The 15,332-nt window shown below is 39.8% G+C and overlaps 1 protein-coding gene across 2 annotated transcripts in view; it reads right to left on the bottom strand.

Annotated features, from left to right (window-relative positions):
* LOC105929685 (homeodomain-interacting protein kinase 3) overlaps positions 1 to 14,727 on the bottom strand; it is a 38,575-nt gene extending 23,848 nt beyond the window's left edge. For both annotated transcript variants that reach the window (XM_012867558.3, XM_012867559.3), the window contains exons 1-4: positions 14,330 to 14,727; positions 7,496 to 8,469; positions 7,121 to 7,312; positions 5,064 to 5,245 (exon numbers count right to left, since the gene is read on the bottom strand). In XM_012867558.3, the coding sequence (XP_012723012.2) occupies positions 5,064 to 5,245; positions 7,121 to 7,312; positions 7,496 to 8,469; positions 14,330 to 14,354 (1,373 nt within the window). In that variant the 5' untranslated portion in view covers positions 14,355 to 14,727. The remainder of the gene's footprint in view (positions 1 to 5,063; positions 5,246 to 7,120; positions 7,313 to 7,495; positions 8,470 to 14,329) is intronic.
* Between the last annotated feature and the right edge of the window lie 605 nt (positions 14,728 to 15,332).

Genomic DNA, 15,332 nt, shown 5'->3' with positions numbered 1-15,332 from the left:
AAACGACAGCTTTTAAAATAAAATCAGTATCTTCATTTTATCACTTTCACTAGATTAAGAAAAACTGATCTTACAAAAAGGATTTAGGCTATGAATTTGTTTTATATTTTATCAATTTATAATAAATTATAAAATTTATTATAATTTTATAATTCTAATCAATTAAAATACGGTAAATCTGAGTGATTTAATGCTCTGCTACATGCAATGCAAACGACAGCTTTTAAAATAAAATCTCTATTTTATCACTTTAACTAGATTAAGAAAAACAGATTTTTTTTTTACATATTTTATCAATTTTGCTAATTTTTTCTACATTTTGTCAAGTATAACAGACATTTAATGTATATGACTTTTAATACACCCAGTACCAAACTCAATCGCTGTATTTAAATACCAAACAGAGCTCGGGTCAACGTGTCCTTAGAAATACAAATATAGACTGTGGGTTTGTTTTTGTCCTTTTTCTTCAGCTTCAATCATCCTGTGGAAAAAAAGGACGGGACATAAACGGACAGAATTAGCCTCAGCCCACATCCAAGTCGTTCTGCTTTAGCGGCAAGGTGAATGGGCAAACAGACGAAAGAAAAGCGACGACGTAGAAACAATGAGAGAGAGCACAGAGTCTGGAAATACAAACCTTTCAACACACTATGGTCAATATCCACGTTTATCCCAACCTGGAAAATACTTTCCAGACCTTCTAGCATCCCTGTAATCCTTCACAATTTAATATCATCCCGCGTCCCGCCCTTATAATAAAGCAACCAGCCAAAGTGTACCGTTACCGTAAGCTCTACTTAAAGATGGGAGAGAACCACAGAATGGTTAACAAGTGTAACCACTGAAGAGCTGCACTCATTAACCAGCGAAAACAGATCCATAATTGGAAAGCACAACGCTGCCGCTGATGACAGACGTGCCTCGTTTGTTAGACACCACAAGAGAAACGCTGTGCATTGTTCATCCAAAACATTTCTTACGCAAGCAGACATTTTCGCTTCATACTTAAAAAACAAAAAACAAAGGAAAAAGACTTCAAAGACCTGGTGAAGGCTACAAACCTGTACTTAGATTTTAGTTTACATTTTGAACTTACATTTGAACTTTAATGAGTGTTTTTAAAAAAAAACTTTGCCTGAATAAAAAGTTCAGGGCAAAACCCCAGATTAGTTAAAAATAAATAAATAAAAATGAAATGAAAAGATAGAAATGTTCCTAAGACTCTCTGCTGTGAGACCTTCATTCTTTAACAAAACAGCGACGCAGTTCAGTCGATGAAGAGAAACTGCATCATCCAAACTCCTCTCCTAGCAACATGGTGTTCAAGATGAAATAAACAGTACAAAGCGTACCATGCAGAGCCAAACATGACCTTGTTTGTGACTTCCAAGAGCGCCGCCAGCTTGTGCATTCTACATAAAGTTACATTTTAACAAAACCACAGATATGTACAGATAACGGATAATGACACCCATCTTTGGAGATGAATGACACTGCCGGCGGCCAAGAGTCCAGACGTTACTCCTCAGATCTGACTCTTCGCTTGCAAGAGCTACTTTTCCTAAATATGAATGTTTCCAGACCCCGACGGTTATCCAAAACAGGAAAAATGTCGTCTGACGGCCTGATGATGTAGCAATGTTTCGTTTTTGCCGTTTTAACCGTCTAGCATCGCTCCAAGTCTGTCTCTGGTTGGGTTGTTACCTCCTTGTAAATGGTAAATGAACTGAACTTATATAGCGCTTTTCCAGTAGGGCTGAACAATTAATCGAATTTTCAATATAATCGCAATTTAAAAAAAAAAAACGCAATTTCCAAATCGCAGAGGTCTGCAATTTTTGGCTATGTAACAATTAGTGAATTAGACACGTCCATTAGGTGTCAGTAAAATGTTTAAAGTGGGTTTGCTCCACATGGAAGGGAAGACAGTTGCAGCAGTGAGATAATCTAATTTTATTACTTGTTTTAGAGTTTATATAATCATACATAGCATTAGGTTCTGGTCAATCAGTTTAATGCATTGATTGGTTACACTCTATGTCCAACAAGGGTTGATGTCCAAATCAATTAAAAGCTGTTCTCTTGAATAATATTCTGATTAGTAGAAACATTAAAAGTTCTTGTTTTAAATAGTCCTTCTTTACAAACATCTTTTTTTAGAGAACATTTTTGTTGCTTGTGGTTAATGCAGAGAAAAGTCAAAATTGCAATTTTGGTTGAAATATACTGTAGGCAGAACGCAATCATTACTGCTCCGAGTTTAGATGCTGTGGGTCTTTTAGCAACTAATCCACATGGCGAGGAAACAAATTGATTTGTTGTTTGTATATATTTTAAAAACACATGATAAATTAAATTGGGAAAAAAATCGCATTAAATCGCAATATTAAGAAAAAAAATGGCAATTAGATTATTTAGCAAAATCGTTCAGCCCTATTTTCCAGCCATACTGACCACTCATAGCGCTGTACACTAGAGCCACATTCACGGCTCCTCCCCTGGAAAGAACTGCTGAAGAGGAAATCTGGGTTCACAGTGACCCGAAGAAGCCTGAGCACCTTTTTGGATTGATATATGATACATAATTATTTTAAGAACAAATCTTTATTCGTCATTGCAATTGTACATGCCAATCTGTACAATCTCCTGCATTTAACCCATCCCTTAGGGAGCAGTTATCGCAGCGCCTGGGGTTAAAGATCTTGCTCAGGGACCCACAGTGGCAGTCTGCAGAAATTGAACCGCGTACTTGCAGCCTTCTCAGAGCGCAAGCGTTTTAACCACTAGGCCACCATCTCCCTGCTATCATACACTTACATTTACCGTATTTTTTCCCCTCCACATCATGGATGCGGACCCAATGTTTGTAACTTTATTTAGGCTCTTCGCCTGGTGAGGAATCTGGCTAAGTGGGGAAGCACAAGGACCTGCAAGAGACCTTTAGGCCAAAAGAGCAGTTTTGCCCAGATTTCCACGTCATCTAAGCCAAGAAACAGGAACTGCATGACCGGCAGAGTCCAGACGGCCGTGAGTGAAACTCCCCAGTTTCAGGTCAAGAAAAAAAAAGCTTGATTTTTTTCCTCCCTTGACATTATCGGTACGTGTGTGAAGAGCGTACAGGTCCAGAGATTTCTAAGATCATTGTCCTTTTTCTTTTCCACTCTCATATTAAAAAGCAGAGACTGAGTCAATGTTGGGCTGCAAAACCCATTACTTCACGGCTCTGAGAGACCGATAAACCTTCGGTTGACATTTATTCACATCTGATATCATTAAATATGAAAACATTAGGGTGTGATGTGTAACAGCCATGGAGGATTCCATCCTTTGCATTCGCTGAAACAACTCAAGGCATAAGAACACACCCAAAAACACAAAACACACAGGCAGGAATGCCAGAATGTTTTTTTTTCTCCTGGATCTAAATGTGGGGTTTTCATAAACCACATTCTTCCCCGGCCTCTTGTGTCCTCAGTGACCTCCCTGAGACTCGGTGCCAGCCTGTTTTTAACCAAACTATGATCTCTGTGTTGCCAACACAGCTTAAAGACAAAAAAAAAAAAAAAAAAAAACACACACAAACAGACACGTATGAGCGCACACTCATACGCACTTAAACCGGGTCAAATGTGGAGCAAATCCTCCACGTTACATAAGAGCTGCGAGCCACACCGAGCCTCAGCACTCAAAAAGAGGAGGGTCTTGACAGAGACCTGCTCGTGCTAAAAAAAAAAACAATAATAAAGAAAAATTTCCCACATGATTACTGCTGGTATTTCAGTGCTGCAAGGCTTATCGTTTCAAATTTTAGCTCGACAGAAGTTGCATCAGAGCAGGAAGCTCTCAATTTCACGTCCCTATCTGAACAACACTAGCAGAAATTAAAATAAGAATCAATGAGGAACTGCTTTGCTCCTTGCAGAGCACTGAAAGTGGAACAGCGCGCGATGTCGACATTCTCTATATGTGTAATAAATTGCACAATTTTCGCACCCTTTGCAAGAATCCACCATAACAGTTGGTGAAATCTCCCAAGTAGGAACACAGATCAATTTAATTTCCAGCTTAACTGTTGTGTGGTTAATTCAAAAGGGAAATAGCATTTGACTTTTGAATATTTTTGGATCTCATAAAACAAGGCACGCCAGGAATACCACAGTGACTCACAATTCGAAAATTCTTTTCAAAATGGAAACGAGCTAATGTCAAAACTACGTTTCCCTTCTGCTTTTAAGAGTCCAATTCATTTTTAATTAAACCAGGGGCTGGATTCACTGCACGTCAAAAATATGAGCTTATAAACATACGGTTTAAAATGTAACGACGTTTTCAGCACAAAAGTGTTTCGTTAAGTCCAAAAGTCCAACCCACAAGCAGGATATCCTTTTTCATTCAAGCTTTTTGTGACAATCCTCCTTATGGACACTTTTAGTTCCCCTTGCTTATATAAAAAAAAAAAAAAAAAACACACACAAGCAGCAGAGATTAGTGAGTGACGAACTGGAAGAACGCAGTGGCAGCAAAAGATGAATCAATAAACACACATGAGATGCAGAAAGATAGCAGACCAAGACTGAAAAGTGAAAGGCATGTTGGGAAACTCCCAGTGAGCTCACGCAGGTTAACACGGTACATTTTATACTCTAAGAGCAGACGGGGCCCTGAACACACCGAGGCGGATGAAAGACTTTGCTAAGCTCTGTGGGAAACATGCACATAAACAAGTATTACCCCTGGGAATGACTCAGATCTGTGCGCTGGCATTTTATCGTGACAGATTTCACATTACGGTATATCTGATCTTTCTAAAAACGATTCTCCTCTTCAACTTTAATTCCTTGTCATATTGCACGTTGTGACTGCTATTCATTTCCCAGAAGGCAAAGTGCTCTTTCTGCGTCAATAAATGTGACACGTGCTCAAGGTGTCGGTCCATCGGGTCTCTCAGACAAACCCGCACTTGACCGAACAGAGACTAATAAAGCATCTAGTAATGGATGCTATCAGTCAGTGTAGTCATCACCCTTTAATGGGTGTGCACCATGCACCAGGGTCCTTACCTGTAGTATCTAGACTGAAGATAGGTGGAGCACACCGCTTTGGAGACGTGGCTGGCTGAACCAAAGTCAATGACTTTGACTCTGTAGGGCTGTCTGGACGGATCCACCAGCATGATGTTCTCTGGTTTCAGGTCAGCATGGATCAAACCCAGATCCTTCAACTTCTTTAGCGCCGTTGCCACCTGGAAAGAGAAACCGAGATATTAAACAACATTGTTTTTAACTGAGCGATTCTGATTTTTTGTCTTGATAAAATCATTGTACGTATCAGACACTTGGCTTACAGTTGAAGATGAACCAATCAAACCTGTTCGGGATAATTGAGTTTGTTTTCTTTGTAGGTTGTCCTGATGAAAAGGACAACCTACTATTCCAAATAATGTAGTAGTTTTGAATCCAGGAAAAATAAGGAATTAGAAGATTATCCTCATTTGTATATTCAACTGTATTCCTTTATCCTTTGATCGTATTCAACTTAAAAAAAAAAAAGAATGTGACAAGGTATATGCTATTGGTTGATGCCTTCATAAACATAGCACGTTCTTACTTTAGACACATTTAGAAAACAGAGAAAAATACTGATTTATTTCAGTTTATTTACCAAGCACAGATCAGAGGCCTCTGGTACAAGTGATGCACCAAATTAGGGCTGTCAAGATTCATCTAATGAGTCGAGGACCTCAATTTATAAAATTCACCGAGGCAAAATGACCTGCCTCGGAGCTTCGTTACGTTTATTTATTAAGCGCAGGATAATGATAGCCTAGCCTGGTGATACATGGAGGTTAAGTGCGGTTATCCGCTATGGAGACAGAAAGCAGCAGGAAAAAAGCAGCATAGAGAAAGAGACCTAAAGTTTTAAAGGTGTAGCGACACTTTAAATTTACCAGAAAAGAAAACGAAGCAGCGAGCTGCCTGGTATCAACTGACTTTCTAGCTGACAAAGATTTGCTTCTACCCGTTGCTCTCTCACCAGGACTCCTTTTGATTGGTCAACCTGGCGGCCAATCATATAAGGGCCAGACCATTATGTGAAAAACAGAGGGGTGCAGCGAGTGTAACTGCACAGTATTTTTCTTGCTCTTCTGCTGTACAGCTTAACTTTAATTTCTGCTTTTTTCATGTAAATTACTGTTGTGCATACGTCTGGTGTCTAGGCCCACCTGTTACACCCAAATTCCCCCACTGTGGGACAGCAATGGTATTTCTACTCCATTAAACCTAGCTAAGAATAGTTTGAAAAAAGTGCCTGAATTTAAATTAGCAGTTTACCTTTTTTATTGGCTATATGTGGACTAAAAAATAAATAAAACTTAGCCCTGAAGTAAACTAGAAGGGTTCTGTTTTATATTAATAGAATTATGCTTTGTAATCTAAAAAAATAAGAAAATCCAGAATGCAATATGCAAGTGAAACTTTATGCATTTTCTTTGTTTGTGACCATTTTCACTGCAGAGGCAGCTGCACTGTTTTGATGTTTAGTCAATCAGAAATGGCTGAACTTTTAACATTCTGATGCTATAAGTTTTTAGCTGCAGATTTATACTTGTTATTCAAAAAAAAAAGGCGTTATTAGCTAATTTGCATTTTTTCTTTATTTTCATTACTCATAAAATAAGCTTAAGTAATTATGTAAAAAATCTCCAGATTGTCAGCGTTTTTTCCAGCTACTTGATTAATCGTCGGACTAATCGATATAATAATTGATTGCTAAAATAACTGTTTATGACAGCCCTACACCAAATAATCTACTAGGTATCTAAATCTGCTTATGTTTCCTTGATAAGCTTTGATTGTTGAATTGCAGCTCAAGAAGCAAAACAAAATGCTTTCTTCCCTCTGGTCATTAAACATCGCAAATGAAAGCTGGTCTTTTTGGTCTGACGCTTTCTTAATTTAGTTTGAATGTGTTGCGCGAGCTTTTGGAAAATCTGAGTAAGCCAAAACTAGGCTCCGCAGGACAAACTCCAGGAAAAATCCTGAATTTATATCAGCCAGTTAAAGCCTGATTTTTGTGTCTTTAGTTGCCATTTAATTGAGCAACCAGTCATTTTTACCTGCTGCAGAATAGGCCTGATGATTTTAAGTGGCAGTGGGCTGAACTTGTTCTGCTTCAGGAAGTCGTAGAGGTTTTGCTCCAACATTTCAAACACCAAGCAGGTGTGGCTGCGGTGCTGAAAACACTCCAGAGCGCGCACCACATTGTGCTCCTCTGCATTTTCACTGCTCAACCGAGCCAAGATCTCCACCTGTCAATTATAGAGCAAAATTTGATTACAGGTTACAGATTAAATATGAAATACTTTTGATACTTTATACAGTTTTTTCTAATTAAATGTCGTAAGAACAAACCATTGTGGCAGTTTATCTGGCATTTTTCTCCATTATTCCACAAGTTAAGTTGAAATAAAAACGACGTTTAACATTCTCACCTCAATCTGCCCTTGCCGTGCATAGGATGGGTGGTTCTTCAGTATTTTGATGGCCACCACTTCATTTGTCCCCCTCTTCCAGCACTTCACCACCTGACCAAAGGTTCCCCGACCTAGAAACTCTAAAACCTCGTAACTGTTCTTCATCGAGTACAGAACTTCATGCTGAACCAGCTGATAGTCGCCGTCCCCCGACCCGTTTCTGTTCACGGTGGCGCCCGCCACAACCTCGTTACTGTTGGTGCTGATTTCGAGCCCGTCGACAGCGAGGCCCGTCACTCCGTCGGCCCTCCTGTGCTGAGCGGCGAGGGTCCCTCCGCCCCCGACTCGGACGGCGTCCGCGTTGTTCCCGGTGCTGGTCTGCAACATGGCCACAGGTAGCGGAAGCGAAGGCAGCGCAGGCACGTCCTCCAATATCTGCATGGTTCTGATGCGGTTACTCTCCTGCCGTTGTCCCCCGCCTTCTCCTGTCTTCTCTTCACATATCTGGAAGGCCCCTGGATCAGGAAGGCTGGTGTGACCCCCTCTTGCTTGTGCTCTTCTGTTTTTGGCCTCCTCCCCCTCCGTTCCTAAACAGGCTTTAGTCAGTAGCTCGCAGTCCACGCCGCCGCCTCCTCCTCTCTCTAAACTTTGGTCAACAGGCTGCTGATCCTGGGACTCCGCTCCTGCTCTCTCCCAGCCGTCTACTTGCTGTATCCCCGCAGTCTGCAAAGTCCACTGCTCCGTTTCCCCGACCGGCCGTCCCCTGTTCGGCCTTCCCAAGTCAACGCCAGCTGAGGACGGGATAACGTTGTTGGGAAACGCGATACCGTAGTTGATTCCAATCACATATGTCTTGGGCGGGGGTCTGCTGGTGTTACTACCGCGGTGGACCTCACCCGTTTGTCTGCTGGTACCACTGCTGCTCCTTCCTAAGGCACTTTTTTGAGCTGAGTGCAGGTGTGATGGGTAGACCAAGACTTGTGAGGCCATACCTTTAAAAAAAAAAAAAAAAAAAAAGTAGATTTAACCTTTGCACATCTTAAAATGGTTACAGTACAAAAACTCAGTTGGCCAAAGCTTAAGTGTTCCAACAAAAATAAATAAAGGAAGTGATAAAATGTAATTTTATCTCCTATTTTGTTTAACTTTTATATGAATGATCTTTCTAAGCAGCTAAACCTGTGTAGAACCGGGTGCATGGTTGGTGATACTATTATTAATCATTTGATGTATGCTGATGACCTAGTGGTTTTTAGCCCAAGTTCAGCTGGTCTTCAGGAGCTGCTTAATGTCTGCTCAGCATATAGTGAGTTACATGATGTTAAGTTCAATCCTTCAAAAAGCACCATCTTGATCTGTCGCACTAAGGAGGACAAAAATAGACTATTTCCAAATTTCAAACTGTCTGGGTCTTTATTAAAAGTCTCAACTGAAGTGAAATATCTTGGCCATATGTTGACAGATTGTCTGTCTGATGATGAGGACATTTACCGTCAGGTTTGAATGTTATACGCTCAGGCAAATATTCTTGTCCGTAAATTTGGATTCTGTTCGGATGAAGTGAAGCTGAACTTGTTTAGATCATATTGTACATCACTGTATACTGCACATTTGTGGTGCAATTTTAAAAAAGCCAGTCTTCAAAAATTGAAGGTGGCTTACAATGATGCACTTAGACTTTTGTTAAATAAACCCAGATGGTCCAGTGCCAGTGAACTGTTTGTATCTGCCCGAGTCAGCACTTTGATGGCTGTCTTGAGAAAACTTATGTATAGATTTATTTGTCGCTTGAATGAGTCTAATAATAAAATTATACTACTGTTGGCAAATGTTAAATATAGTGCAATAAAGTACTCTTCTGTACTCTGGAGACATTGGTATGATTGCCTCTTGTAAGGCTAGAAGTCATGTGTTTGTATAATTTATTTTTTGTACTTTTTTATTCTTTTATTGTCTTTGTATTCTCTTTGTATGTAACCTGGACTATGAGTCTGTAATAAAAATCTATCTAATAAAAAAATCTATCACCTTTCTTCCCACTATCCCCGGAGATACACTGTGGGTTAAAAAAAAGTAAAAAAAATGTCCTAAAAGCCACCAAAGCAAATATAAATGAAGGCGTTCAAGCCACTCTTACTGGAAAAGGGAACAAGTCTTCTGTAATGGGAGAGGGGGGAAGCCCGGTGCATCTATGGCTAGTCCCTGCACGCCACACTGCAGGGTTAGTTTCACACTAACTAACGGCACACAGAAAGCGACTCCCCGGAGGAGAAAATGATACACCATGAAGTGGGATGAGTGTCCTCCACCTCAGCGGCATCCTCACAAATGCACCGACGACATGAAAAGACTCTTGTCTCGCTCTTTACAACGTAGGTGAGACTCAAAAAACCACGAATAGAAACAGTCATGCCGTGACACAGTCGGGACAACTTTAACTTAATGCGTAAAAAAAAAACTGAGTTTGTCAAATGCAGAAGTTATCTGAACAATGCAACAGCCGAAATGATGCAACCTGGTGACTTTCCACTGCAACAGAAATTACATTTTCTCTCAATTTCAAAATCTTAAGTGAATTTGTAATGAAGTGCGAATCCCGTTTTTCTCCCCATCCCCAGCTCCAAACTTGTGTGTGTTCATGCCGAGGAGTTAGTTTTCCCTCATATTGTTTGTAATGTAAGAGGAAGGCAAAGAAAATGCACAATCTCATCCTTTAAAACGACAATTTTCAGAACCTGAAAAGCCTAACAAGACTAGCTGATACACAGACAGTTGTTTTTAAATAGTCTGAACCAGAGAATTTAAGGATTTTAGAACAAGTTAAAAAATGTTCTGTAGGTTCTTAGATAACAAAAATTGTAATTCTGAATCCAACATAAGAAATAACAACAGTATCCCTATTTAGTTTCTGTGTACTAAATATTAACAGATTTTTACAAAGCCCAAAAAAGTGCATGATGTGTTTATGGACCAAGCAGGTTTGAGTTCTGTGTAATTTTTAGAGAAGAAAAACAAAGCTTATTAGATAAAGAAAAATCTAATTTCTAGTTTTTATAAATTTCAATGTACGATGGCAACATTGTCGATTTTACTAACAAAAATATGGAAATAATTAGGTGCAGTCCCAACTATTAATGTTGTTATTTGTAGTCTGATCTACGTTTTATTTGGTAGCAGACTGCACAGAGAGACTGAAGTGGTCGATTTTCAGCCTTTCAAAAAAAGAGCTGACCTTTTCCCCCAGTCAATGAACGCACTATACATAGACGCCATCAGATCACAGGCACAACGCTGTTTGGTTTGGATACTATTACTGGGTGAAGAAAACTCCAGGTTTCAGCTTTTCAGCATCAGTGAGTTGTTATAAAAAAAATGAAACCAGATGAAGCAAAGCACTGTGGGAAGGTATTATAGCAAGGTTTATTATCTATAGCCTGTCGAGACAAGCCTTCAGCTCATTCAGGCTACAAGACAGCAAGTCTCCTAGCAGATAACAGGAAGGATAAATGTAAAGTTGCTGTTCTATCCTTTTGAGCTTCAAACCTTTGTCTTAGAGAATACTGCATTTAGAAATGTTGGAGGTTTTGGGAAATCGCTCACAGTTAAGAAAAGGACTTCACAATCTCTAGGGAAAACACATTGAAACTGCTGATTAAGTCATACTGCCAGCACTAATTACTAGTGTAAGACGCTTAAGACAGCTTACAATGTCAAATCCATAACGGTTTAGTGTTTGCCTTGATGTATCAACACAAATATTTATTTATTTATTTATTTATTTATTTTTTTTTTTTTATTTTTTTTTTACAGTGACTTCTCTCATTCAGGACAATACCCCCCAGCTTTTAAACACTGAAGGCCAGAAACAAAATTCTTCATGCTTTCAAATGCTGTTTTTCTATACATTACAGTTCCTAAGAAAGTTTTTGAAATTGACCACTAAATTGGGATCAGCTTATCTCTAGTGACAAAGTCTAATCAAAACAAGAACGGGATATTAAAAACAGCTTTCCGTTTTTTTAATGAAAATGTTTTAGAGCAAAAGCACCTATGGTAATTGGTATAGTTTTGTATTATATTTGATAATATTTGAAAATTAGTGCAATTTACTGTGATTTTTCAAGCTGTATGCAAACGAAATTTCGTTCTGTAAGCACTTTGTGCATTCAAAATGACAAATAAAGCTATCTATGTCTATAATAGTTGAATAGTGTTCTAATATTAAGTGTTACATGAATGCTTGCAGGCTAAGAGTAGAAAACTGCGTCTGATCAAACTCTAGGTTTTAAGAAACATAAAATAGAGATTACTATTGATTGCATCTTACAATTTTTTTAGAAATGTAATCATCTTTAGCCCAAATGGCCTATCTTTGTGCACGTATAAACCAAGAGACAAGCTTCAAGACATAATATTTTTTACAGAGCACTGGTTGTATTTTCTATCAGTAATGTTAGCTGGGTTAGACCTGAAAGCCCTGACAGACTTTCCTAATGTTTAATCTGTGAACTCACATTGCGCTGGTTAGACAGGCTTTCAGCAGGACCACAACTTGTGACTTGCTCATGCTGCATGGGTCAATTGATTAGCTAGAGAGAGGTGCTCATTCTAGCAGTAATGGCGTGGCGTCCTTTTTTTTAAATTTGAAACTCAAATAATCATACAGAAGTGGCAGCTTTCTCATGATCATACAAAAACTGACTTTGCTCCAAATGAACCACACTTGTCTGTTCTTCTGTTGTTTTTTCATAAGGTCTGGGGAACATGTAGGTCAGTCTTATGTTTGAATATGACTGAGATGCTCTGAAAAACAGGCAGGTGACTGAGCCGATATCCGGCTGCATTGGGACCCGAATGATGCCAATTAACTCGAAACACAAAGTCTGATGTTTTCTGCCCAGTGAAGGCAAGGCGCTACCAGGTGATGTTGACAAGGAAACTCTCCCGTGTAGAAGATGTTGTATAAACAAGACTCCAAGTTAGCCATTTTCATTTTAGTAAGACCAAGTCACAAGATCGTGCCCAATAACAAAAAGCATTTATGTCTCTAGCCAGCATTGGCTTTTTACTCAAATAAAAAAAAGTGCACCAGGTTACATGCTGCTGATTCATGTGTTTACATACTGAAAAGGGAAAGCTTCTTAACTTGTTTCTTCAATGAGCAGGAACATCTGATTTTTAGAATATGACCGCGCAACTTGCCAACTCTGATCTTTGTATATTTTTAATAATAATAATAATAATAATAATGATAAAAACAGTCTATTCCTTAAATACACAAATCAAGTAAAAACAAAATAGTAACTTATGCACTCTTTAAATAATGTTCTTTAAAAAAAAAAAAAAGCCAACCACTCTAAAATTCCTTTGGAATACGTCGGGGCATTCCTCTCATTGCAGCATGTTTGTACACCCTGTCTAAGCTGGAAGAAGAACAGTTTATCAGCCACACTTCCTGAAAGCTTCCAAACAGAGAGACACATTGTTCCTGCCAGGACCTAGGACTCAGCAGACTTCGGGTTTCAGGCTAGATCCCATGTCACATGAGCACTCCTGAAGAAGATCAATTTAAAGGAAGCAAATATAAGTTCAACAGCGAGACATTAGACTTCCAAACCCAAAAAAAAAAAAAAAAATAATAATAACATTGTGCACACAGGCTCAGACAGGCAGTGGGGTGTGCCTCTTAGTCAACTTTACAAGGCGCACACCTCATTTCTACTTACAAGTAAGAGCGGTTGAGCTTTTAACAAACTACTGAGCGAAAAATCTGTCACTAAACTTACAATAAACAACTCTGAATTAAAACACCGACACTTAAATCTCAATAAAGCAAAATTAAAGCTCTAATTCCCATTCCGGCAGCCAACACCTTCTACTAAATATGTTCACTCCTCTCCACGGGGAAGGCGAAGATCAAGTTAGCAACTCCTTCACCCGATCGCCACCCACAACTGCAAGTCAGGCAAACACTGATAATAACTCCATGATGCAACTGACAAAGCATTTCGGCCAACCCAGCAGAGGAGCCACCAACATGGGGCTGGTGTAAATATGTCACCCATGCTATGCTTGGCCCTCAGGTCTCTTGAGGGACAGCCTTGCCTGTTACCCCTCCTGCCAAACGGTGTAACCTGATATCCCAGGGGACTGGCCTGAAATAGAGATCCAGCTTCACAGAGGGCAAACAAACACAGGAGTGCATGCATATATGTGGGTTCAGCTGGCGTTTTTCTTTTTCTTTTTTTTTTGGTAGATCTGTAAAACGCCTTACGGTTTGCTACAGATCGATATAAGTGACAGTTGACATATGGGAAGGGGAGGGGTGTTTGTGTGCGTGTCCGTAAGTACGTGCAAGTTTTGGGGGGAGGGGAGGGAAGGGCAACCCCCCACACTTGTGCGATAAAAGCACCTGTTGTAAGCTCTTTTATCACACAACCATAAATAACAGCAGTCCTATGGTGTGTGGGGGGGGTTAACTTACTTCGAGTTCATTTCAATGAGTAAACAAACCTTACTTCACGTTCCTTCGAGCAATTAATGTCAATGTGTTTTTTGTTTTTTTTACTTTAACATTTTAAAAACAAAACCCATCTTAAAATATAGCCCAAACAAAATCAACATTTATTGCAAATACAAAAGAAACAACTCAAGAGTAAACTGCTCGGGCTTCGGCGGTAACAGTTGCCCAATAAAAAAGATAACGCCGAAGTTAGCAAACAAGCTAAAGTTAGCAAACAAGCTAACAGCGAGCCAAGTCCCGCGGACGTTAAAAAATGACGATTCGTGTCAACAAACAGACGGCAGAAAACGTGTTCGGCTGCACGCTTTACAGATATTTACATCACATACCTTCAGTAAGACCAGTAATCCGCATCCCTCAAAGTGTCAAAGAGCAGGCTAGCGACGAACAGCCGCACGACAGTCAAACTCTGCAACGGCGCTACTGTTGCTGCTGCTGCTGCTGCCATCTTGTTCAACGACGAGGACACACCGAGCGACTTTTCGCACATTTGAAGCTCCTAAATACGCGAAAACAACAGCGTTCACGACGACGAGCCGTGGTCCATGTTTTCCGGGGCCGTCTGGCGTCTCGCTCAACGTCGGTAGCGCGTCTAGTCGAGGCGAAGATCGAAGTTTCTAAACTTTTGCATGTTTAACACGCCTCGTCCACCCCCCTCCGACCGACCGAGTTAGCTGCTGGCGGCTAGCTTGTTGCTGCTGGTTCGGTAGCGCTTGTTGCTTCTCCGCATGTGTGGAATGTTGGGGAGGGGAAGTGGGCGGAGCCACGGCGCTCGCTCTGACTCACTGACGGCGAGTCAAAACATTTCAAAACTTCCATGAGGCAGCTGCGATCACATGTTTACACACACAGTACACGCTTCATGCCCATGAATGTCATATTAATTTGGGGGCTTATAATCTTTTTTTTTTCTTTTTTTTTTTTTTTTTGCCGTAGGCTACTTTTTTCCGACTGGAAATTTTAAAACCAACTAAGTTTAACGACCGCATGGGTCAATTTATTAGCTTGTTCAGAGCTGCAAATGTTGCCTGTTATAATTTTATAATTTATAATTTTTGATAAACATCTACTGTTTATAGTAATTCTGTTCATGATCACAACACTAGAGGTTCTTGTAATGGGCAGCTTGTTTTACCAGGTCCAAAAACCAATGCTCTAAGTAAGAGATCCTTTATATATAGATCATTACACCTTTGGAATAATCTACCTCACTACATCTGCTACACTGATAGTAAATTATCTTTTTAAAAGAATCTGAGACTCCATTTGATGCCCTGAAGTGTTTTTGTTTTATTGGCTGTTTTATTTTACTTGTTCTTTTGTGCTTCCTAT

Source organism: Fundulus heteroclitus, chromosome 2 (genome assembly GCF_011125445.2).
Source record: "Fundulus heteroclitus isolate FHET01 chromosome 2, MU-UCD_Fhet_4.1, whole genome shotgun sequence".
Taxonomy (NCBI): domain Eukaryota; kingdom Metazoa; phylum Chordata; class Actinopteri; order Cyprinodontiformes; family Fundulidae; genus Fundulus; species Fundulus heteroclitus.
The sequence above is the reverse complement of the archived record's forward strand: the minus strand, read 5'-3'. Positions and strand labels throughout refer to the sequence as shown.